This window comes from Ostrea edulis, chromosome 2 (genome assembly GCF_947568905.1).
Source record: "Ostrea edulis chromosome 2, xbOstEdul1.1, whole genome shotgun sequence".
Taxonomy (NCBI): Eukaryota; Metazoa; Mollusca; class Bivalvia; order Ostreida; family Ostreidae; genus Ostrea; species Ostrea edulis.
The window spans coordinates 13,273,931-13,299,543 of NC_079165.1; the positions used below are offsets into that span (position 1 = coordinate 13,273,931).

The 25,613-nt window shown below is 34.7% G+C and overlaps 1 protein-coding gene across 1 annotated transcript in view; it reads left to right on the forward strand.

Annotated features, from left to right (window-relative positions):
- The window catches only part of LOC125678559 (low-density lipoprotein receptor-related protein 4-like), a 46,812-nt gene that overhangs the window by 6,749 nt on the left and 14,450 nt on the right, over positions 1-25,613 (forward strand). Inside the window, exons 2-10 of the mRNA XM_048917114.2 lie at positions 1,970-2,408; positions 2,909-3,161; positions 6,296-6,443; positions 8,530-8,640; positions 8,914-9,168; positions 11,738-11,888; positions 12,071-12,208; positions 14,421-14,526; positions 15,247-15,385. Coding sequence (XP_048773071.2) covers positions 1,970-2,408; positions 2,909-3,161; positions 6,296-6,443; positions 8,530-8,640; positions 8,914-9,168; positions 11,738-11,888; positions 12,071-12,208; positions 14,421-14,526; positions 15,247-15,385 — 1,740 coding nt within the window. The remainder of the gene's footprint in view (positions 1-1,969; positions 2,409-2,908; positions 3,162-6,295; positions 6,444-8,529; positions 8,641-8,913; positions 9,169-11,737; positions 11,889-12,070; positions 12,209-14,420; positions 14,527-15,246; positions 15,386-25,613) is intronic.

Genomic DNA, 25,613 nt, shown 5'->3' on the forward strand with positions numbered 1-25,613 from the left:
ATGAAAAGCAAATCACGTGACTCCTATGTGTAATCATTGGATCGCGTATTATTTATATCATTTCAAAGCGGTAAGTTGTTTTAATGACTCGAGAAAGTCTCGTTAAGTAAATACCCACGTACGCACATACAGTAGAGGAAATAAACTTTGTTTTTTCTTAGCTATTAAACATCAGAAATTAAATTCAATAGCTAATGTTGTTGGTACTAGGGCATTCACTTGCAACATTCTGAAAAAATAATCTTCAAGCCAGGCAGATATTTTTTTGTATCAGAAACATGTTGTCTTTAGCCATCACTAATTTGTATACAAGAGAAGCCCAAGTAACACGCATAATTTTCGTAACTTCTTTTCCTGAAACGTTCCAAAATTATCTACTTCCGATACCTCGTATTGCTTAAAACTTTAATGATAATGCAATGGAATGAGATGATTATGTAATGTGTTTATCAATCATCATTACCACATCGTCACACAACGTAACATACACATTTTAACACCATGCCATCACTAACATCTTATCATGACGGCAATAGTTCGATAATATTTTTGCTACTAATTACTTAATTGTTAACACCTTAATGCAACATTTTTTAAACACGCCTCACTCTCTCTCTTTCTGATACAAATATTCACTAAAAATAAGGAGGGTGCAAAAAGTTTCACAAGATTTTAAATAGCATGTATGGCCGCCATTTGCACCGATTCATTCTTCCCGACGCATTGAACGAGTCGAGTAATGCAGAAATGCCTGGGGAATGTTCTGTCATTTGTGCAAAAAAGAACAACACAAAGCGTACAATGTAGCAGGGGGTTTGGCTCTTGACGTAGACTTCGTTCAATTTCATCCCAAAGATGTTCTATAGGCGATAAATCCGGTGACATCGCAGGTCAGGGTAGCGCATTCACGTGTTGCTGCTGTAAATAGTCACTAACAACGCGTGCGGTATGTGTTCGTGCGTTGTCCTGCTGCAGAAAGACATTACCCTGGTTGTTGTGAATGAATGGAATGACGTACTGATGTACAATCTCGTCACGGTAGTTTACGCTGGTTAAATTAACGTCAACTATCCCCAAAGGGTTCCTTCCGTTATCATAATTCTACCCCAGACCATAACGCTTCCTCAGCTGAATTGTGGGCGCTGAATGACACAGGCGTCAGTCCATCGTCTTCCGGCACGACGGTAAGCCCAAACCCGACTATCACTGCTCTCAGGATGAAATATCGACTCATCCGTAAACAGAACCTCCGTCCAATCTCTGTTATTGAACCGACGATGACTCCTACACCACTCTAACCTCGCAACTTGGTGATGCCATAACATAACATGAGGACGGAAGTTGGTCTCTCGCAACCTGTTCCTTACGGTACATGCACTTTCCGTCGATACTCAGGGATCCGTCTAGCGGCCAAAGAAGCTGATTGGAATTGATTATGCAAAGGTGACGTCCATATATATGTATCTTGCCGGTGTGACGTCACACACGGGCGTCCTGATATCGTCTCTATAAAACATTTACAGTGTTAATGTTAACTCCACACTGCCTTGTCATATTAATTTGAGACATCCCGGAATACCACTAGCACGCAAACGATCGTTTTTAATCATGCGAGGTATCTCTCAATCAAAATTGTATTTACAAAAACCAATGTTTTTCTGTTTCAATACAATACATACTGTCAATCAATGCAAAGAATCCTAATCGATTACTAACCACGTGTCGATTAGCCTCAAAATTCCAGAAAAGCGTGTTGTGGCCATCAAGGCGAATCGAGCACGATATTTAACAAAACGAGTACTCAAACACGCGTTTAGTATATTGAACTATGCCTTTAGGAATAACGAGCGATCAAAGAATACCTTTTATGTTGTTTTTTAACCTTGTGTGTGAATAATTGTACAATCATGAGCAACCGCATTACGTCGGTTGATGAAAAATAATCTTTTTTTTTCACATTATATTTTAGGTATCCCTGGTAACAAGGGTCTTATACTGGGGATATGGAATCCTGCGTCGCTAGCCACCATTACAGAAATACCGAAAAGCCGTGGAAGACACTTCAACAACGTCTCCACAACTCTTAAATCGGGAAATCTGATCACCAGCATTGCATCAGATCCACAAAAGAAAGTTGTTTTTCTCTCCATCAAAGATTCTATTTACACCATGAAGAATTTCAGTATATGGCAGAATACCTCTACCTCGGTTTCAGTCGAGCACAAAGGGAAGTCTAATGCGATAGGCCAAATCGCTTTCGACTATGTTTCAAAGAACTTATATTGGTGCGATTCTTTGCTGAAGTGGATTGCCATGAAACCAGCATACACGAACGATACGATACATAATGTCGTAGTGGATGAAAATTTGAAGCAACCGGAAGGATTGACATTGGACCCTGAAGATGGGTAAGTTGGAAGAAAATGTTGAAACTAACAGAATATGCATATCAGCAAGCCACTATTGTACATCCTTAACGCTGTGTAGAGGATACAATAGCAATTGACAAATAAAGATAATGAACCTACAGAGATCATAGAGAGTTGTGAGTTCATTGTTAATGAAAATAAACATATACATAAGATTTATTTACCCTTCTTATGAAAATACAAATATCCATTTTGTATCAAGATAGCCCAAAATGAATAAAATACGTTTGTGTGGTAAAGCAAAATAATCATTATAGTTACATGTATTGATGTAATGAAGAAAGTGACGTGTTACGTGTATATTTCCATTTTTTCAAAGACGTATTCTCATGATTATACTAATCTATTTTATGTTGTGAGTCTTTAATTACATGTATCTTTTCTTATTCGTCTTTGATATTGACATTATGAACATGTCTCGTACATGTATTATATCAGAACATTTTATCATGTATTTTCAAAATATCTAATCTTAACAGATTGATGTTCTTTTCTGACAACGCCGCCAATTCCCGGATTGAAAAAGCCTCCATGGACGGAAAAAACCGATCTGTCATAGTACATACTGGTTTGATTAGAGTGCTGGTTCTCTCTGTTGACACTGGTAATAATGTACTCTACTGGGCAGACTATGCTAGACACACCCTAGAGGCCTGTAACTATGATGGATTACGGAGAAGGGTGTTACAACGTTTAAATCAGGTTTCAGTGACTGGATTGCAATACTATCAGGTATGTTACCACAATTGGATACCGTTCATTTTCTTGTAACAATATGTTTAGAGTCTCGGAGTTCATTTACGATCACTTGGTTTTTGGATTGCCTTTCTTTATTTCATTCATAGCAAAGAATCTAGATTGATGCATTTTAGAATTTAAATTCAAACTTTTACACTCACAATAAGTAAATCACATTTTTGCAAGACCATTCGACATTCCTTTCTTACTTAAGAATTATTCACATTAATCTATATCTTTCCTAAATATTATTCACAATGATTTATATTCTACCAACACTTATCTTTCTTGATTTATTTCTTGACATTTTACATTATGACCCCTGGGTCGAGGCCTCTGTTGGTGGACTGTTAGTCTCCGAGAATCTCTACAGCCCAGTAGCTAAGTACTTCGTTACTAGCTTAAAAATACGAATGAATATTTAATTGCTGGGATAAAATTTAGAAATTCATTTCAAAATTAAGGATGATATCTCCCTCATGCATAGCTCTGATCCTTGGACGAATTTGGCTTCAGTTTTTTGGCACTCTAGTTTTTAATTTTAGCTCTTACAAGATTGCTATTATTTCGGATTTCCAAAATTGCGGCTTGAGCATCACTGAAGAGACATTATTTGTCGAAATGTGCATCTGGTGCATCAAATTTGGTACCGTATAAATTTTACATTTATTGATATTCTACCTAAGGATTTTCTACATGAATTCATATGTTACTTAAGGATTACATATGTACCCACATCTATCTATATTCCACTTACGAAAGTTAGCTGCTGAGATTTTGAACCCAACTGCACAGGATGCAACAACAAAGTATTTACTGGTTTAATACCGATACTCACATCTATTACTGAACTCTATTCAGTTGAAAAAAAATTGTGTCAATTTACAATTTGAAAGGGTTTTGCAGTGACTATATTTTGTGGCGGAAAGGATTAATTAATAAAAAAAAATAATCTGCGTGATATTAGTTTCTGTTTCATCCAACATATCCTATAGGGACTATATTTTGTGGCGGAAGGATTAATTAATCAAAAAGTTCTAAATCTGCGTGATATTACATTTTCTGTTTCATCCAATATATCTTCTAATTTTTACTCCTATACGTGTATTTCAGTTTTATAATATTTGCTACAAGTAGTTGAAAAGTGGAACTACATGTAGTTCAAATGTTGTCATTTATTTGGTTATTAAATTTTTCCAAACAGAACATCGATTTTTTTTAAAGTTCAAATTAATTTATTCGAAATTTTGTATAAAATTCAGTATTTTTGCCAATAATTAAATAACCTGGTCTTTGACCCCCACTGTTTTTAGTTCCTTTTTACATTTTAAGACAATACCTTGAAAATTATGTAAAAATCTTTAAAATTGACATTACTCTTAATATGTCCTTTTAAACTCTCAAATTTGATATAATGAACGTTTTCGTATATCAAATGCAAAACGGTCATAATTTATTTCCATTACTAGAATTGAACTTTTTTTTGTCTCTAGTGTAAGAAGACATGATTATGTATTTGCTTTATGAAAGCTGACGATAACGAACAGTGATCAATCTCATAACTACTATAAGGCATGTTCAAGAATCCGTGTTTGCCCAACTATCTATTTTGTATTGCTTAGAGGAGTTTTGAGATTGATCAATGTTCGTTATCTTCATTTGTCATAAGCAATACAAAATAGATAGTTGGGCAAACACGGTCTCTGGACACACTAGAGGTGGGATGTGATTATGTAATTAGTTATATAATTATTGATTTGTGTTGATTGTGTTGTGTTGACACCAACAGACAAATCAAGTTTAATTGAATATATTTTAAGACAAAAACGTCATGTTTAAAACACTATTACCCAATAACAAGCGTTGCGATCCTACTATGCTTTTTAATATCTTAATTCTCCTTCCATATAGAAATCACAAATACACTTCCCAAAGGTTTGACATTATTTCGGATTTCAAACATTTCGGTTGAGCATCACTGAAGAGACATTATTTGACGAAATGCGCATCTGGTGCATCAAAATTAGTACCGTAAAAGTTTTACATTATGACCGCTGGGTCGAGGCCTCTGCTGGTGGACTGTTAGTCCCCGAGGGTCTCTCAGCCCAGTAGCTAAGTACTTCGTTACTAGCTTGAAAATACGGATGTATATTTAATTGCTGTTATAAAATTTAGAAATTCATTTCCAAATTAAGGATTATCTCCCTCATGCATAGGTCTTATCCTTGGACGAATTTGGCTCCACTTTTTTGGCACGCTGTTTTTGGCTATATTTAGCTCCAAAACTTCATAGTTATTTCGGATTTCAAACATTTCAGTTGAGCAGCACTGAAGAGACATTATTTGTCGAAATGCGCATCTGGTGCATCAAAATTGGTACCGTACAAGTTTTACATTACTCGAAATCTTAGGTGCGAACCTCTTTAACGTTTATCCATACTGATGTAAAGTTAAAAGTTCATATCTATATAATTGGCCCCAATATGATTAATGAACTAAAAATTAGATATTCAGGAAATGTAAAAGATAAAGATACATTATACACGACATCCATCCATGGAACATGCAGGTAGTTGAATATGATAGTAAATCACGAATTATCCGAGCTTCATTCGGTTCGTCGAACTTTGTATTCTTTTGTGGCTTTTCCCCTGTTCAAGGGTTAATCTATTTACATAATCTCTAACTTACAATTATAGGTTATATATTTTGTATGGGAAAATATGTCGACGGAGTTTTTTGGAGCGTAGATGGACCGAGTTTGCGAGGTCCGTCCGCGAGAAAAAAACGAGGTCGTCATATTTCCCATACAAAGTCTATAACCTTTTTATTATATACTTCCAATTTCATTTAGAAACTAACAGCAATTATATTCTTAACGATTTCTTTATTGGTTTAACTGAGTAAAAGATGAAAGACACGAACAATTTGAATAATTAACGGCGTAGCAATTTGCTTGTGAATTGATTGTGACGTACTGTTTGCATATGTCATGTGATATATCCTCGCAAACCTTTAAAGAAAAAGAAGAAACGAAATTGAAAGTATATAATGATACTGATATATTTGCTTCTCCCTCTCCGTCTGTACAACAGTGCAACCTCACGTGTTTGTTTTCTTTTGTTTAGAATATGCTGCACGCTGTTAGCGCTGGAGCTAAAACGGTGTTTGGTATAGACACGACATCAGGATCATCTCTTTACAGCTTAAAGCTCGAGTCAGCAAAGCCATTCGCTGTTCACGTTTACGATGAAGAGACACCCAAGCATTATTTAGGTGCTTATGTCTGAATTTACAAATATTCTATCATATTGTTAAATGAAAAGTGAAGATAACGAACAGTGATCAATCTTATAACTCCTATAAGTATTACAAAATAGAGAGTTTAGTAAACACGGGACCCTCGATATGCCAGAGGTGGGATCAGGTGACTAGGAGGAGTCAGCATCCTCTGTCAACCGGTCACACCCGCCCTATATGAAATAAACAGATCCTAGTTACCATCTAATCATACCAACTATAGCTAGATAAACATGTCTTAACTCACATCTATCCTATGATGAAAAGGTGAAGATAATGAACAGTGACCAATCTCATAATTCCAACAAAGAACAGAACATTAAGAGTAAGGCAAACACGGGACCCTGGACACACCAGATGTTTTGACATTGTCTAACACGAGACCCTGGACACACCAGATGTATTGGTATTGTGTAACACGGGACCCTGGACACACCAGATGTATTGACATTGTGTAACACGGGACCCTGGACACACCAGATGTATTGACATTGGCTAAACCTTGACGAACATATCTGAACTTACAAACATTTCATCATGTTGTCTATACTTACATAAATATTTCTGAAGGATATACTCAACGTTTTCCAGTAATATATATTTTTCGTGACATTTCAAGTATAATTCACTTGCATTCTATCGTTTCTGTAAAACATATTGGGTTATATTACCAAACGTACTTTAGGGTTTAGCATATTTTGAAAGTCCCTGATTGTTGGAAGTAAAAACGTAAAATCATCTCTCATGTATTATAAAAGTTTATATACATGGACATTACAATGCTATTGTAGCTCAGAAAGGAGAGCATCTTTGAAACACACGGGGATCAAACCCGGGTCCATTCATTACTAGTTAGGGAATCTAACCGCTGATCTACCCTGACTGATATACGAAGTTTGGTATTATTGCTACAATATAAAATTCGAAAACATACAAAAACTCCTCATACCAAGAATATGAAAAGTAATTTTGGAAAGATGTCAAAAACGTTGCGTATGTCTTTAATTTACACCTATAGAGGGTCTTAACCTAATTCATCATGCCTTTACTTATACCTATAGAGGGTCTAAACCTAACTCATCATGCCTTTACTTATACCTATAGAGGGTCTAAACCTAACTAATCACGGCTTAACTTACATTTATAGAGGGTCTAAACCTAACTAATCACGGCTTAACGTACATCTATGGAGGGTCTACACCTAACTAATCATGACTTTACTTATACCTATGGAGGGTCTAAACCTAACTAATCATGACTTTACTTGTACATATGGAGGGTCTAAACCTAACTAATCATGACTTTACTTATACCTATGGAGGGTCTAAACCTAACTAATCATGACTTTACTTATACCTATAGAGGGTCTAAACCTAACTAATCATGACTTTAATTATACGTATGGAGAGTCTAAACCTAACTAATCATGACTTTACTTATACCTATAGAGGGTCTAAACCTAACTAATCATGACTTTACTTATACCTATGGAGGGTCTAAACCTAACTAATCATGACTTTACTTACACCTATGGAGGGTCTAAACCTAACTAATCACGACGTAACTTACCGTTCGTACATTATCTGTACACAGGATAGACGTTTAAGTAAAATTATCAAAACCAAATATATATTCAGCATTTTTAAATGATTTATAATTGTTAAATTTGTAGGAACTAATTTTCATTTTATCGTATTTCATCGTATTATATTTCAAATGAAAATACTATTTGTTTATTTTTGTTTATTGTGAATTAGCACAGTGTGTGTTTGTTATACATGTAGTAAGTTATCCAGCCACCTGTATTGTTTATGATATATCGTAAAGGTATTCAGTTTTATTTAGTTTTGCGGCTATAACTAACTTACCATCAATGATAAAGGTTGAATTGTGAGAAATAACTTCTTGACTTTTTTTTAGCTTGAAAACAGAATCATCATTGAACTTAAAAAATGATGAGGAATTGGTATGCATTGCCTAATATGTAGTATTCGTTAGTAATTGATTCCTTTGTACATGTATACATTGTTATGTAGGAAAAGGTATACTTTTTTTCGTATAGACCCGTGTTCTTCTCGAGGCTGTCAACATATGTGTGTTAACACTCCTACGGGCCCCACGTGTCTCTGTGCCGAAGGCTCCCGACTCTCCACAGACAGCTTGACGTGTACAGGTAACTCAGATGATTTCTCTGTTAAATGAAAAAATCCAGAGATTTGTAAAATGGCAATTTCATTTGCGTTATGGAATATGATATAGAAGCATAGATTCTTGATCACTGAAAAAGTATTCCATGCTTGCTGTAGGTTATCACATTTTCATCAAATTTGGTGAAGTTTAATAGACTGATACACGGAATACATCTACTTCATTATGTAATGACGTGTTTACTTATATTTGTTTTCATTTTCAACGAATTTCAAGATTGGTTTTGTTCATTCCTCAGAAAGTTCATGGATCAACGAAGATGGTTTCGTCGTAAATAATGCAACAACATTTTTCCTGTTTAGCGTGCTCTCCGTCAATGGAAGACGTGGCCAGATTCCGTATCTTAGCGTTTCATCTTCCTTCATCGAGACCTTTGCTGTCGATGCCAATTTGCATGTTATCTATTATATAGACAGCAAAAATAGAGCATTAAAGGAATTAAACATCGTCAATAAGCAGATCAGAAAATTGGCATCCGTGTCATCCGCTAGAGGTAAAAACACATGAAATATCGTGCGGCATTATCAAAGTTATCGGGATACGGTAAATTAGGTAACAATGGTATTTGCCATAAAGTCACAAGACTGTCTAACAATGTCCAGACAGTGAGTAGGAAAGCAAAGTGTAAATTCTGGATGTCTTTGAGTTCGTTAGAACTCCCACTTTAATGTTACACACTTCACATAACGATGTTTAATCGTCTCTCCACTAGTGCAAAATGTTATGGCATCGAAAGTTAACTTAGTTGTATAAATTATAAAACGTGTTGTGGAGGTCCCGAAAAGTGTTTGCCTAAAGTATGAATATTGTCTTATTTGGTAGGTTCTTTTTTCAAAATAAGGATGAAAAAGTCATCAATTTATAAATCTCATATCAATCAATCAATAGCAAGACAAACACGGACCCCTGTACACATCAAAGACGTGATCAGGTGCTCCGGAAGAGTAAGAATCTCCTATTGATTTATCACACTCGCCATGAGCCTTATATCTTGATCAGATAAAGGAAGGCATCCGCAGTCAAAATCAGTATACAAAGAACCGCCTAAAAATGTGAGTGAAACACGTAACACGCGGATTCTAAGCAACGAAAGGTTTTATTTGCAAAGTTGATCATGGTAAAGACCATATAATATGCGGAATGCTGATTTCAAAGCATATTATTTCAACCCCAATATTTACATTTGCCAATGCGTTTCCTTTTATGATAATACTAACGAAATTTACATTCAATTTGTGATGACATGAAATCGGCCACGTGCTCAGAATTTCTTGTGTATGAATACAATCACCACTTCAAATGTCTTTCATCTGGCTCTTTGCTTACGAATTGCGGTAGCAGATTTAGATGAGGCCACCTCCTGTTATCGTCATAAATTTAGAAATAATGTGAGTAAAATCCCAGATTGGCACCCAAAATAGCTCCATATTTTGGCTAATAATTGACTTTCATATGTGTCCCTTTCAGAAATCCTGGATCTGCCACTGCAATGAAGGAAAATAAAAAAGAAACACACATCAGAATTTCTATAAAGAATTTATTGTGTAAACAGACACACATTTCGTCAATTAATAAAACAAATATTAAACATACCGTTCAGGTGTTTTAAGATTTTAAATACCGCCTGCAACTAAGTTTAAAACTGCACCTTCTGCAACATGGCGAATTCATACCATGCTTTTGATTTTGGAAATGAAAAAGTGGAGGCAGACTTGATAATGATAATCTGCTATTTCTGGGCAACATTCATCACGACTATGAATGAGGCTGGTTTCGAGGCTCGAAAAATACGTTCATATCAGGACAACGCTGCGAGCATTCATTAAAATGTGAACAAAAACTCCGTCAGTTTGTGTTTATTTTCTCCTTTACACCTCTTGCAAAGTGATAAAAATATCTTGGAAATTAAGATAATTAATGCTCTTGGTCACAACATATCGCTTAGATAACTTGAAGCAACTTGCACCCCCACCCCCTTTGCAAACGACCCTGGCTCGGATCCTGCAAATGACAATGCATGTGGGTTCATAGCTGTTTTGCTATATTCTACCTCCTTCTAGACATCCGATTCCACCTCTGATGTATTTGTTATACTTTTAATGACTTTTCTTTATAGTAAATTATATTCTTTATAGTATTTATTAGATTGATAACTGCTCGTTATTTTCACTTGCCGGATATATTATTGAAATATGTATGTAACGATCTGAGACCGCATGAGCGCTAACAACTTAAGATTATGATAAATACTTACTCTTCCGCAGGATATTGATAGATAATGACAGCTAATCACGTATTGTCTGAAACATACCTAAATATTTAGTTTAGATCGGCGGTTGCCCTTTTTTAAAAGAGGTTTTAGAAATTTGTGGGACACATATTTGTTCATAACGGTTGCTAGTCCAATGTCTCGTTATACACATGTTGACGTTGGTGTGTTAAGTGTGACGCAAGGACAATCGTGGTGCAATATATCATTCCATACAGACTGATTCGATATACCGGCCCTTTTATTTGTACAGCTGAATATTCAATGATACATACCACCACCCTTTTTATACTTGTACATTTGCGTGAATGTTGGAATTACGATTGCAATGGTTGTATGACCATGTAATGTTTACTGTCTGTGTGATATAGCGAGAAAAATCCATTGCATTATTGAACAATTCTAATATATCATGTCATTTTCCCGCGAGATAACGAATGTCCTCACTGGCACAGCGCACTATTTCATTGTGACATCATATACTACTGAGTACCTTGAAATTCGCATGATTAAATCGTAAATATTGTAATGAAGTTTATTTCATTGCATTATGATATTCTCTTTATTCGTTGTAATCCAAAGCCCGAAATTGAAACCAAAGGAATTATGACCTAGCCTTTATGTAGGATTTAACCATGAATTTAAGAATATGTTGAGCTGGGATTGAAATCAGAAACTGTAGAATAGAGAAGTCGAACATAAAAGTACATTTTTATCGAAATATAGTCCTTTAAGATATCTGTGATTTTTTTTATATCAAATTTAATAGAATATAATTCAACAATTCATGCAGATCTCATTTTTGACTGGATTTCCAATCTTCTTGGATGGATTGAACCTCACCAGTCTAGCATCAGGACCTTCTCCCTGAATTCTCGAACAATTTCAACAATCTATTCTGGACTTCAACGGCCCGTTTCACTAACGTTGGATGCACATAATGGGTCTGTTGAAATTTTACAATGTTTCACAAGCTAATTCTCTAATTCAACGTCAAAGTAATACAAGTATTGATTTCTCCTTCATTGTTTCATAGTTATCCAGTATCATATTTTGTCTATTCTAAAAGATTTAATTTCGATTCTAAAGAACCATCTGGATATAAATATATTTGAATACGCTTTAGGTATCTTTTCTGGATTTCCGGATCATCAGGGAAGTCTATAATGCGAGGGACATGGAACAGGGATACTCCCAAAATCATTGTGTCGTCTGCAAATATGGGCAATCCCAGTTCTCTCCATTATGACGTCACAAGTAGCAGGTAATTTCTAATTCTGTGGAAAATGAATGGATTAGCATTAGATATTTCAATGATGAAAATCGTTCAATTCGTATCTTCTATGCAAAAACTGAAGGAAGACAGTGAAAAGTTTACCATCATTCATCAAGAATGCAAAAACGATTTAAATCTTGGAAACATCGTGTTGACGATGTATTTCCATCAACACTTCTTGATAAGTTTTCATCCTAGAATTACGTGATATCATAACGAACTAGAAAACAATACAAAGTTTTCTACATCCTTTTCAAATTTGAATGTTTTACTGAACAAAGATATTAGCGGTAAACTAACAACTAAACTTTATAACGAATGGAATGACTACAATTTTGTCACCGTCAACCTCCAATGTCTATGTAGTACTATTCCATTATCATGTGTATGGAGTCTTTCAACTGATTGCACACGCAATATCACATCTGTTTGTATCAAGTTCTAAACCTGGGCAAGCTACTGATAAATATGTTGAGATTACAGGAGCATCAACATTGGAGTTCAGAAACTGCAGTTTGCACATTCTACGATCATTCTAATGATATCATTTGCAAACACAGTGTGTCATCGGTCCAGTGTTTTCTCACGTGTTTCGTACTAATTGTTAAGGTGTTATTTTCATGCTGATGTTTTACTACAAATTACTCCATGTCAAAACAGAAGGATTGATGTCGGTGTGACAATTCAACTGGGGATGCGAAATCTTTCTGAACAACTAATTCCATGTCTGGAGTTTCTAGGGGTCCATATTTTTCCTGACGGCATTGTGCGGTCGCACAGTGTTGTACACCAATCAGGCATGGGACGGTCAGAGTACGGGAGTTATGCCGAGCATGTTTGATCAATATTAACGACAGTGGATTTGCCTCTCTAACTTGTTTATATTTGAATGCTATAAGATTTTCACTTGTGCAGAAGCAATATATTGAAGGAACTTTGAAATGTATACACATCGGGTTACATGACTGATACGATCAGGTGGTAATATGAGATGTTCCTCTCTGGTATATCAAATGCTTATAATTTTGTGTAACTAATGAACATCCACGTAGCGATATAGGTTTTGGCTACATATTAATATGATAGAATTCAAGTAACGAACAGTGGGTATTCTCATTAATCCGGCAAAGAATTCAAAATCAAGAGTAGGACACACACGGACCCCTGGATATACTAGATGTTGTATCAGGCTCCTAAGAGGAGTAAAGATCCCGTGTTGATGAGTCACACCCGTATTGGACCCTCTATGTCCAGGTAAACGAAGTAGTCACAATACGTATAAGGCGTAACAATAGATATGAACCACGTTAGACAACATTCAGCCTAACATATTATATTTTTAAATTAGTTAATTTTTAAAGTATCAATTTTGATGATTTATATCATCCTGGTAAACTTCGCATCGAAAAACCACAGCGCTCTACAGAAATATACCTCATTGTACTTCACACTATATGACGTCACATTAAATACGGATGCATATTTAATTGCTGTTATACAATTTAGAAATTCATTTCAAAATCAAGGATTATCTCCCTCATGCATAACTCTTATCCTAGAACGAATTTGGTTCCACTTTTTGGCACGCTGATTTTGGCTATATTTAGCTCTAAAACTTCATAGTTATTTCGGATTTCAAACATTTCCGTTGAGCATCACTGAAGAGACATTATTTGTCGAAATGCGCATCTGGTGCATCAAAATTGGTACCGTATAAGTTTTACATTAAAAAGTACGTCACGAGGTATAAAGTAGTATCGAGGGGAAAATGTCACGTGGCAATAAAGATAAGACTTTTCTTTGGTACAATATATATTAACTGAAGAAAATTGACTTACATTGTAGCGATATGGAGTTTAGCAACATAATGACATATCTTCTTAAGTGTCAATTTTCCTAACTTTATAACGTTTGGGTAATCTTATTACTTCTGCATTCTCAATGGATCGGTGGTAAAGTGTGGTATCGTCTAATGTGTAAGTGTGAAGCTTGATTTTTGGTTGAAAACTCAGCAAAATTTTATGACATTTCTGGGATACTATAAGAAATAGTCATTGAAATTTAGTCTTTAGAAATGGATGTTAAACTAGGCAGTTACCCAAGCCGTAACTAAAATGCACTCACTAAATTTTCGAAGGATTTACAATCTTAAATCTGATATATATACATGTATTATACACAGTTTTATTAATCTTTTCAGAATATACTGGCTTGATGGTACAATTATTAAAAGCTGTATGGTCAATGGATCTGACATTAAAAGCCACATCATCGCAGTTGGTGCAACGCAGGCATTTGCATATAAGGTTTACATTTTCTGATTTAAAAAAAAATTCCTTTATCATTATTAAAATAAAATTATAGCTTGACTCAAACACTGGGTAAACAATGCATTCATGTGTATCGACATTCAAAATCTTGGAGGGAAATCAGCATGGAGCGAATTAAAACTGGTGTATAATTGACTGTCTGCATAGACACGAATATATTGTCCAAATAAAGAGGACAAATAGAGAGGGGTCAATAAAGATGCATGCTGCATTAACTCCCCTGGCTGTATAATCCTTACTATGATTTGGTTGCAAGCAAAAGTAAAGATACATGCTCAATATTTGAGAAAATAGTAGAACGTATAAAACGGTACAGATTGGGTTCTTATAGACACTGCTAGATGATAGTAAATGCCATGGCAAATGCGCTATATATAATTCAATTATTTGCTATAAGGATACACAATTAATCATAATTGATAAGTCCTTTCTGTTAGTGACGCAAGGGAAGGAATTTCTGCGATTTGAAAATTTATCGAGTTATATATATTTGCATACAAGTACAATGAAAATATCTAAACCATTTTCTTTATATAGACTGGATTATTTCACATTCCCTTCAACTACATGAAAGTTAAAACTTCTCCAGAAAACAACCATCATACATATTATTTGAATTTTGTAGATTCATTAGCACAGTACCAAACACTCAGCAAAAACTTCTTATACACGCTTATAAACTTATAATTGTTGTAGGATTTCTTTGGTTGGATATTTGGGAACAAACTTCATTTTGCCAGAAAATCAGCATTGACTAAGGAGGTTGATGTGAATGCAGTAGAAAACGCAAAAGAAGTCACCGTGTACGATTCTTCTCTACAACAGGACAGAAGAGGTTCATTTTATTCACAAAAGATTGGCAATATATAGTCTTGCAAATTTAGTGGTTCATTATATTCACAAAAGAATGACAATAGAATAGAATATGATTTATTTCCAAATTAGGCCCTCTCGGGCATACAGCATACATGATTGTTAACATTTCAATGTGCAATGACGATAAAAAGAAAAACAAAACAAGAGTAAAATATGCACTATTAGTATGAGCAATGTTCATACACGAGACATTTGAACATGATAATACTTATTTGTATTATATGTAAGTACTACCGTGTATCCTAATGCAAAACAGTCAGAAATACACATAGAAAAATATATATATATATATAGATGTCTATATATATATACATGTACATAACAACTCTACATGTAATAGTAGTAAAGGTAGTATAAGTACATATGATTAACTCCACTGTAATGCAAAAGATACCACGGGACGGTGCATTGGTACTAGATCCACATGTTATGTTTATAATGAGTGCATATGTGCAATATGGTTTCATATGGTTCACACATAATATACAGTAATACTAGTAGTATGAGCTTAGACAATGTACATAACATGAGACATTACTTGATGTAATATATGTAAATACCACCGTGTATCCTAATGCAAAACAGTCAGGAATGCACACAGGAAGAAAATAATAACAATATATGCAATGACACATAATAGTAATAGGCACGTAGTACAAGTACATATGATTGAATGTAATGCAAAAGATACCACGGGACGGTGCATTGGTACTAAGTCAACATGTCATGGTTACAAGGAGTGCATAATTATGTATAAACATATTGGTTTGAACTTTCGCATGTTTCAATTTATATTGCTTCTTTAATCAAATCGCAAAGGGCTACAAGTACATCAGTATTTTCACAATTGAGTAACCATATTAATCTATTCATGTTGTCAAGACTGGAAAAATGTTCACATTGTTGTTTTATAATTTCATACATGTTCTTCCTGAGTGAGTTATAAGTTAAACATTCAAAAATTAGATGAATTTCATCACCAATTCTACAAGAAGAACACTTTGTGCAAAATCTTAAATGTCAAGGGATTCCTGAATAACGACCTCGTTCTACTGGTAAATTGTGCGCTGATGTACGTAATCTTGCAAGTGCTTTACGTTGTGCAGGTGGTAAGAGTGTTAAGTAGTTTTCAAAAACAAAATTAGTTTTAAATTTAACATAAGTTTCAAGTTTTCCATATTGTAAACTTCTGATATGTCCCCATTCTTTCAAATAATGATTGCATAACAATTCCTTGCATTTTTTTCTTAAAAAATGATAGGTTATTGATTGCAATATGATTGTTTCTAATTCCAACAATTCCAAATAACTTTTGCACCACACCATACCATGATTGCGATTTTAATGTACAAGCATTATGCTTACTTTGCATATATGCAGCATTTAGTACAGAAGAAGTACCCAGATTTTCTAATCTGTTTACATATTTTATTATATTTTTCACTACATCAAAATGTAGTGGAAACCTGCCAAGTTCGGATAGTGTTGCAAAGTTTGAGCTTTTTCTATGAAGACCTAGAATAAATTTACAGAATTTTACATGCAGGTTTTCACATTTTAATTGAGAGTAAAAATCATGTAAGGAGATATCATTGCGATTGAAAAAAGAAGGGCGATTAAAAATTCCCCAAATCTCACTGCCGTAGAATAAAATTGGCTTGATTGTGTGATCATAGACATGAAGGGATGTTTTAATGCTAGGTTGTAATGATAAAAAATCTTTATGTAGTTTGAAATATGCTTTCATTACCTTTTTGTACAGATCCTCTTGAGCATTAGAAAAATTTCCAGCTGTATTGAAATATATTCCCAAATATCTGTAAGAGGGGACACACTGTATTTCCCTTTTCTCCAAAATAAAATTTTGCTTGAGAAATCTTCCTGCCTTGTTAAAGATTAAAACTTTAGTTTTATCAATATTGACTTTCAAGCACCAATCAGAACAGAATTTTTGCAATTTATCAAGGTTACATTGTAAACCAACTGCTGAGTGTGACAGTAATATTACATCATCTGCATACATTAAACAGTGTATTATTTTATTGTTTAGAACTATTGGGTCACTTGCATCTTTGAAGTACTCTGGTAAATCATTGATAAATATATTAAGCAAGTTGGGACTGAGGTTGTCTCCCTGTTTTACACCGCGTTTAATTTGGAAAAAGTCTGTATGATGACTTTATCTTAATCATGATTTACTATTGTTGTACATACTTTTAATAAGCATATAAAATTGGGTTCCAACACATAATTTGAGTAGTTTGTATTTGATACCCGAGTGTATGACAGTATCAAATGCTTTTCTAAAATCTACAAAACAAGCATATACTCGCCCCTCTTTATTATGGCAATAAGTTTCAATGCTATTTTTAAGAATAAACATGTGGTCTGATGTCCTTGCAGATTTTGTGAAACCAATCTGGCATTCATTAATTATTTTATGCTTTTCAAGAAATTTTTCTAACCTCCTATTGAGGATACTATTTAATAATTTACCTATTGCACTAGTTATGGTTATTCCACGATAATTGTTTGGGTCGTGAGCATCACCAGACTTATGTAGTAAAGTTATAATACCTTATGACCATTGATTAGGATAAATACCTCCCACTAAACAGCTATTAAATAGTTTATGTAAGCTATCGATACATGTACACGACACGAGTTTTATGCGTGTTCCACGCAACGCGGTGGAACAAATTTGTCCCTAACACGGTGGACCTTTAAAATTGTCGGCACCTTTGAAGTCCTATTTTTCCGCGCGAGCTAGACATTGAAGTCCACGGAGGATCTCCGTGGATGTCACCGCGCATCTCCGTGGATGTCACCTGTACCTCCGTCGATTCCACCGTGTACCTCCGTGTGATAAAACAAAGAAATAATTTCCGAAATGATTCACCCAAAAACCCTTTTCGCTTGGCCAGCATACATGCCCTCACCCCATTACTTATTTAGAAATTAGCTGTAAATCATTCATTTCTTGTAATTGTTGTTTAATGATACGTTGGTGTTTTCGGTTCATATCAGTATGTAGACTTCCCTGCAGACGTTCACACCTTTTTATGAAACGCCCAAATTCTCTACATCCTGTATATAAACACCTGTGTTATTCCTACCACTCGTCGGTACATTGTTTCACGGCACGTGCAGCACAATTTCACCAAATAAAAGAAGGGTCATGAACAACGACAATCACATGCCAGTAATTTCAATTTGATAAACAGCAGTTCAAAGAAATGTGTACCATAAGCAATAGCTTATTTTTACGTAAAGTTTTCATCGTAATTAGGAATATGTGATTAAGGTCAGATATATACATGTACATGATTACATTGGATATGAATTTCATTATGTACTCAACTGTGAAGCAATGTGAGCAAAGAATCAAATTTTTATCACTTAAACAAATAAATATTAAAACTATCTTTACTTTTAAACAAACCTTTAGAAAACTCCGTACTTTCATTAAGAAAATTTCATTAGAATGCCCATACTTCACATTGATCATAACACGGTTTTTAAGGGTTTTTTTTCTAACTTGATAAATACTTTATTACACGCATGTATTATTTACTAAATGTATATATAACAGCTATTTGTCTTTATATTTTTGTATACCATTGCATAATGGTGATGAGATCCAATAAATTGAATTGAGTACATGTAGTCTTGAAATATCACAAAGTAAAGAGTTGACAACGATTGAAATAAAAATGCAGACGTTTTCTCGTTTATTCAATAACTCAATAACTTGCGCGTCTTCTGAATGAAAGTTGTAAAACAAACGTACTAGGTTTTGGTCAGTTATAACATAATGCGGGGGTAAAATTCATCTAATATCCGCTAGCAATGGGTTTTGAGTCAACTGTGCCTTCGTGCACGAATAATCTCGGCTAACGAAGATGAAAAAAAAAAGAAGCCTAGATAGTCCGCTTGCATTAACATGTATTATGAAGGTGCAATCGAAGAATTATCCAGTAAATCCAATGATGTTGCAGTATATATAGCATGCATTTATTTTATTTTTGACTGAGAGGGAGATAGACAGCTAAGCACGTAACATCGTTTTAGAAGGGGGGGGGGGGGGGGTACTCATTCATTAGTCCTAACCCGAACCAGCCGAAAAATTTAACATGTAAAGAAAACAAAATGGGAAATAAAAAAAATATCAGAATGAAAGGAGATGGATAATTAATCAGAAAGAAATTGTACTTTCAAGATTTATACTGAACGTATTAAACTTCCCGTATCTGCATACATTCATGAATATTATAATCAATGATTACCAATGCTCTCTCTCTCTCTCTCTCTCTCTTGCTTTCATTATCTAATGCATCTAAAGATTAAATTAAAGATTTTAATAATCGATAGCGTATATGAATAAAAGCAAATAATCGTTAAGTCATTTCTGTTTATATTTATATTAGTTTTTTTTTCTTTCGTGAACTAGTTGCATTTGACACCGAGGATTTACATCCTTAAATGTTGATACAAGCATGTAGAATCGGAGAGGGTGTACTTTGAAAACTTGAAAGGTTTTCGTAATCGGAAAATTTAAGCACCATTTTTGTTGTTATTTTATTGCTTGTCAAGAAATTTATACAACTTAACCGGCAACATACCCCTTCTGATACATTGAAAAATATAAGTAATGTTAGCACGGGGCTCTATAAAGTTCAATCTGCAGTTTGGTCATACTTCGTCATTCAACAACTCATTCAAAATAAAAAAAAAATGTTTGTCGGATTAGCGGTACTATGATGTATGACTATAACAATGACCTGTGTATAACTTGTACATTCCATGCAAATTCGAAGGGGTTTTCGCCTCAGTAGAACAATGGGGGTCAGCTAATCCGTGTATTTGAAATCAACTGAAGTGCTTAGCTTCTTGCGGAAAGTATGAAATATATTGGGTCGGCGTAAGATACTCGTGATCTTAGACTAGATCTGATATCGCGCCGACCCAATATATTTAACACTTTTCATGAGAAGTCAAAACCCAAACTAGCTAATCGTAATTTAGTTATACTGTGAGAAAGACCCTAGGAATTTGCATGGTATATACTTATTATACAAAAATCATTGCATTATCCAGACACTCCCTATGGACATTTATTTTAATGAAAACCTCTATCAAAGTACATCGAACATAAGTCTCGGTCAAATGTAATTAACTCGGGATTTTAAAAATAAATCATTCGATGGTTTGTATTTTTGCTTCTATTAATTACGTAATAAATTAATTCCAATTTGTTAATCATCGACAATGCTCTAATTTCTATATTGGATCACGTTATATTTGTGAAGATACATATCAACACAATATGATGGAGGTAATTATGTTAAACAGCACATTTGTCACACACACACACACACACACACACACACACACAGAGAGAGAGAGAGAGAGAGAGAGAGAGAGAGAGCACATCGGTAATTATTAAATATCCCTATCACATGTTGTACATGTATGTTTTTCATTTACTGAATATACTAATTCACATTCAAAACAGGAATTGCCTGCAAGTACGCATTATTTAAACATAGGATTTAAGAATATTTTAATGAAGAAAGAAGACTAAAAGAAAAAAAGTCAAAACCAGGTTTTCTTAAAAACATAATATATAGTGTTTGGTATCGTTGGAATCGGCTCAATATGCTGAAAAACAATATAAGTATCATTTTTTCTTTTCTTAAAATTCCACCCTTATCTTGATTATTTGGCCTGCGGCACATTTTCACATCTCCCGCAAGGCGCCCGTGGCCAGAACAAAGCTCTTAGCAGCTGTGTGTATTCGCAAATAACACACACCGTGGAACACAGAGGACACGGTGTATTTCCGTGGATTTTCCACCGTGGTCTTTCCACGGTGGGGTGTATAAAACTCGTGTCGTGTACATGTAAGTGCGGTTTGTCCATGTTTCAGCATGTGATTAGTTATTCTTTCTAATCCTGGAGATTTGTTACATTTTAATTTACATATTGTTTCAGAGATTTCTGTTTTAGAAATCCTAAAGTCTAATTCATTAAAACATGCTTTAGATTCAAGTTTAGATACTTGTTCATCCAAACTAGCAATGCGAGATTTGAAAGAATCTGTAACAGTATTTAACATAATGAAATGGTGTAGCCAATCTTTAGAAGATATTTGGGATCCTTGGTCATCCACTTTCTCATCTGAGAGTTTCTTTATTAATTCCCAAAACATTTTCGGATTATTATCATGCAGTTCATCAATCTTTTCAAGCATGCTGTTTTTGAACTGTCTACATTTAAATTTCCTAAGTTTTGCATAGTTTCTCCCAAGTTTAAAGAAGTGTCCTCGAACCAAAGGATCTTTCGGGTATTTAGCAAAAATTTCTGCACATTGTAATAGATCTTTTCTTTTCTTAAATAAGTCGTTATCAAACCAATTTTTGGTTTTTTTAATGTGTGTGTTTTTATTGCTGGACACATTTCTTTTCTCTTTCAGAGATTGTTTAGCTGCAGATAGTATAATGGATGTCAAATCATCACAGGCTTTGTCTATTGAATCTTGTGTGTTTTCAATAATTTGATCATTCACAAAATAATTTAATTTCTTGCTTAATTCAGTGCTACTAAGTGCTAAACAAAACTTCTCATCAGAATTATCATCCCATATAAATATAAAGTCTTACAAATCTAGTGGTTCATTATATTCACAACAGATTGGCAATATAAAGTCTTACAAATCTAGTGGTTCATTATATTCACAACTGATTGGCAATATAAAGTCTTACAAATCTAGTGGTTCATTATATTCACAACAGATTGGCAATATAAAGTCTTACATATCTAGTGGTTCATTATATTCACAAAAGATTGGCAATATAAAGTCTTACAAATCTAGTGGTTCATTATATTCACAAAAGATTGGCAATATAAAGTCTTACAAATCTAGTGGTTCATTATATTCACAAAAGATTGGCAATGTAAAGTTTTACAAATATAGAGGTTCATTTTCTTCAGAATAAGTCTTACTAATCTAGAGGTTCATGTCCTTCAGAATAAGTCAATATAAGTTGCATTTTCTCGCATGAGAGTATGGCGTGCAATGTCCTTAAACAGAGCTTTATTACCCTTTTACTCTGATGCTTCAGTTTGTTCTTCAGATCCCAAAATCAACAAAATTTACACAAGCACGCGATTTTCTTCTTTTTCACTATACACATCTCACGATCAATTTCAGTTATATTAGTCAGAGTAAATCCAACACGCTGAGTGTACTTGATCTTTGAGCTTATTACAAAATACACAGGAGATTGTATAGGACATTATTATATAAATGCCTCTCAAATGTATAAGTGTGCATCTGGGCAGTCTGCACTACAAATCTTCACCATCGTCGTAAGTGTGCAAATTGAAAGGTGATGAGTTAAAAGGCTCCTCGTCAAGTGTATGTTAAGTAAGTTTTATATAAATGCACGCCATTGTAGAAATCTATCTTCTCATGTTGCTCATTCTAATGATCTAATTCATTTCAAGGATTCCTGATGACCGGTAATGATAGAATAAATTAATTTTGGTAGCGGGAGTGTTTGTTTGTTATTTTGCGCCCCATTCGAAATATTTTCACGTATATAAAGATGATACCGGCTTAAACGGAAGTGTCACAGATGTAGACCTATACATGACACTTAAAGAAGTAGTAGCTTGGTTCATAATTGTGCCAATGCCTTCCGTGACAAGATATTTACGTTCACTGTATCGTATTTGAAAGGATCGTGATATTCACATTCAATAATGACTGGCGGAATAACATTCATTGCCGATTTTAAATGTCTGCGTCTAGGAATCAATGAATGATCGAACCGAGATCTCAAACCGATCGCTCTAACCACGAGACTACCGCTATATTATGACATAATATCATCATTCAAGTCTGGCGTTATCGCAGCTACGTAATGGCTATCTTCTAGCATCCGAGTAATATTCACATTATCAAATAGATGGGCGGACAGGTCTTCTGTCACGAGTGCGCGGAGCGCACGAGTGAGAGAAGGACCGCCCACCTCTTGATAATGTGAATTTTACGAGGATGCTAGAAGATAACCGACTTGTCACATATTTCAAAAGCTTCTCATTTTACATTATTGAACCATACATTCAATACAATGGTAGATTGCCATAGATGCATGTGTATATAAAATTCAATACTCTTTACCCGTAAAACAGCAAAACTAACTTAACGAAAATTGATTATCCCTGTAAGTATCAATCACATATTGGTGGCTTCATAAATGATTTTTCAGGAATTTAATTATATACATGTATTTTGTACAACTGTTTTAAGAAAACTTGTATAACACAAATATTAAAGTAGGGAATGTATTAAAGACTTGCATTAGCAAACTATGAAATGAGAGAGAGAGAGAGAGAGAGAGAGAGAGAGAGAGAGAGAGAGTTAACAAATACTGACTTTAACAAAACACGGTCACAGGTATGTGTATATCTGTTACATAATAATTCCTGTCTGCTTCAACACCCATCATCAATCGGCGCACGCTTTACCCGTAAAACAGCTTCTGTTTGAGATACCACATGGATTATAAATTCAAACAATAGTAAAAAAGCATAAATGAGTTATTGAGATATTTCTATTTATAATTTATCAGGGCTTTATATTGAGAGAGAGAGAGAGAGAGAGAGAGAGAGAGAGAGAGAGAGAGAGAGAGAGAGAGAGAGAGAGTGTTACTGAGATATTTCTATTTATAATTTATCACGGCTTTATATATATATATATATATATATATATAGAGAGAGAGAGAGAGAGAGAGAGAGAGAGAGAGAGAGAGAGAGAGAGAGCTATTGAGATATTTCTATTTATAATTTATCACGGTTTTATATTTATAAAGAGAGAGAGAGAGAGAGAGAGAGAGAGAGAGAGAGAGATTGAGCTATTTATAATTTATCACGGTTTTATATTCATAAAGAGAGAGAGAGAGAGAAAGAGAGAGAAATGTGTAAAACTGTAGCAATAATATAGATGAAATAATATGGCATGTTGCATACGTATGACAATAATTACTCATTTAGTCAATGATTGAGAGTAAGGGAGAGAGAGAAGGGGCGGGGGGGGGGTAGACTAGCTATGTGCCAACTTCTGTTTGGGATACCATCGTTACACAAACACTACGTCCACAGAAACCCTAAAGAGAGAGAGAGGAAGGGGTGTAGATTTCGTGTCAGCTTCTGTTTGGGATGTCATCGTTACACAAACACTACGTCCACAGAAACCAGAGAGAGAGAGAGAGAGAGAGAGAGAGAGAGAAAGAGAGAGAGGGAGTAGACATCGTGTCAGCTTCTGTTTGGGATACCACCATTACGCACACACTACAGCTACAGAAACCCTACAGACGGTCTATATTGAGGGGTATCTTGATCATTCTTCATTTGGTTGTACATGTACACAGATCTACTTGGATTTATTCATTCTCTCGAAACATGGATATTTTACCTACTACACCCACGACACCGCGAACTCCCAGGACAACAGGAAGTGCCCGGAAAACGCCGGATAATATTATATTTAGGAAATTATTTATATACGATATATAACAATTTAATTAGAAGTTTTAAAAAGCAAAGGTTTAGAAATGGGCTAAACGTGTCATTTGCAATACATAGATATGACCAAGTTTGAAGGTTTACGGGAAATAGAAATGTGGTATGCATGTAGGTAGAAATTTCAATTTTTTTTTTGCACAAATCAAAACACTAAGCATAATTTGTAATAACCTGAGAAATTTCCTGAGTATATCATAACAATATACACAACAACTATCTCTTGGCCAGGTAAATTCCAGGTAAATAACATTGACCATGGATAAGCTCCGCCCACATTCAGTGATCCGTGGAGCAACCGTAAGGTGTTTTTTTTTTTTTTTTTGGTCTTTAACGAAAACGGATTATCCCTGGCAGTATCTATCACATAACACAAGTATTGAAGTGGGAAAAGGATTCAAGACTTGCATTAGCAAACTCTTTATAAAATGAGAGAGAGAGAGAGAGAGAGAGAGAGAGAGAGAGAAAACTATTTAACATTACTGACTGCAAAAACGGTCACAGGTATGTGTATACATGTATTTGTTACATAATACTTCGCGTCTGTTTCAACGCCCCAGACATCGATCGGCACACGCTTCGCCCGTGAAACAGCAAAA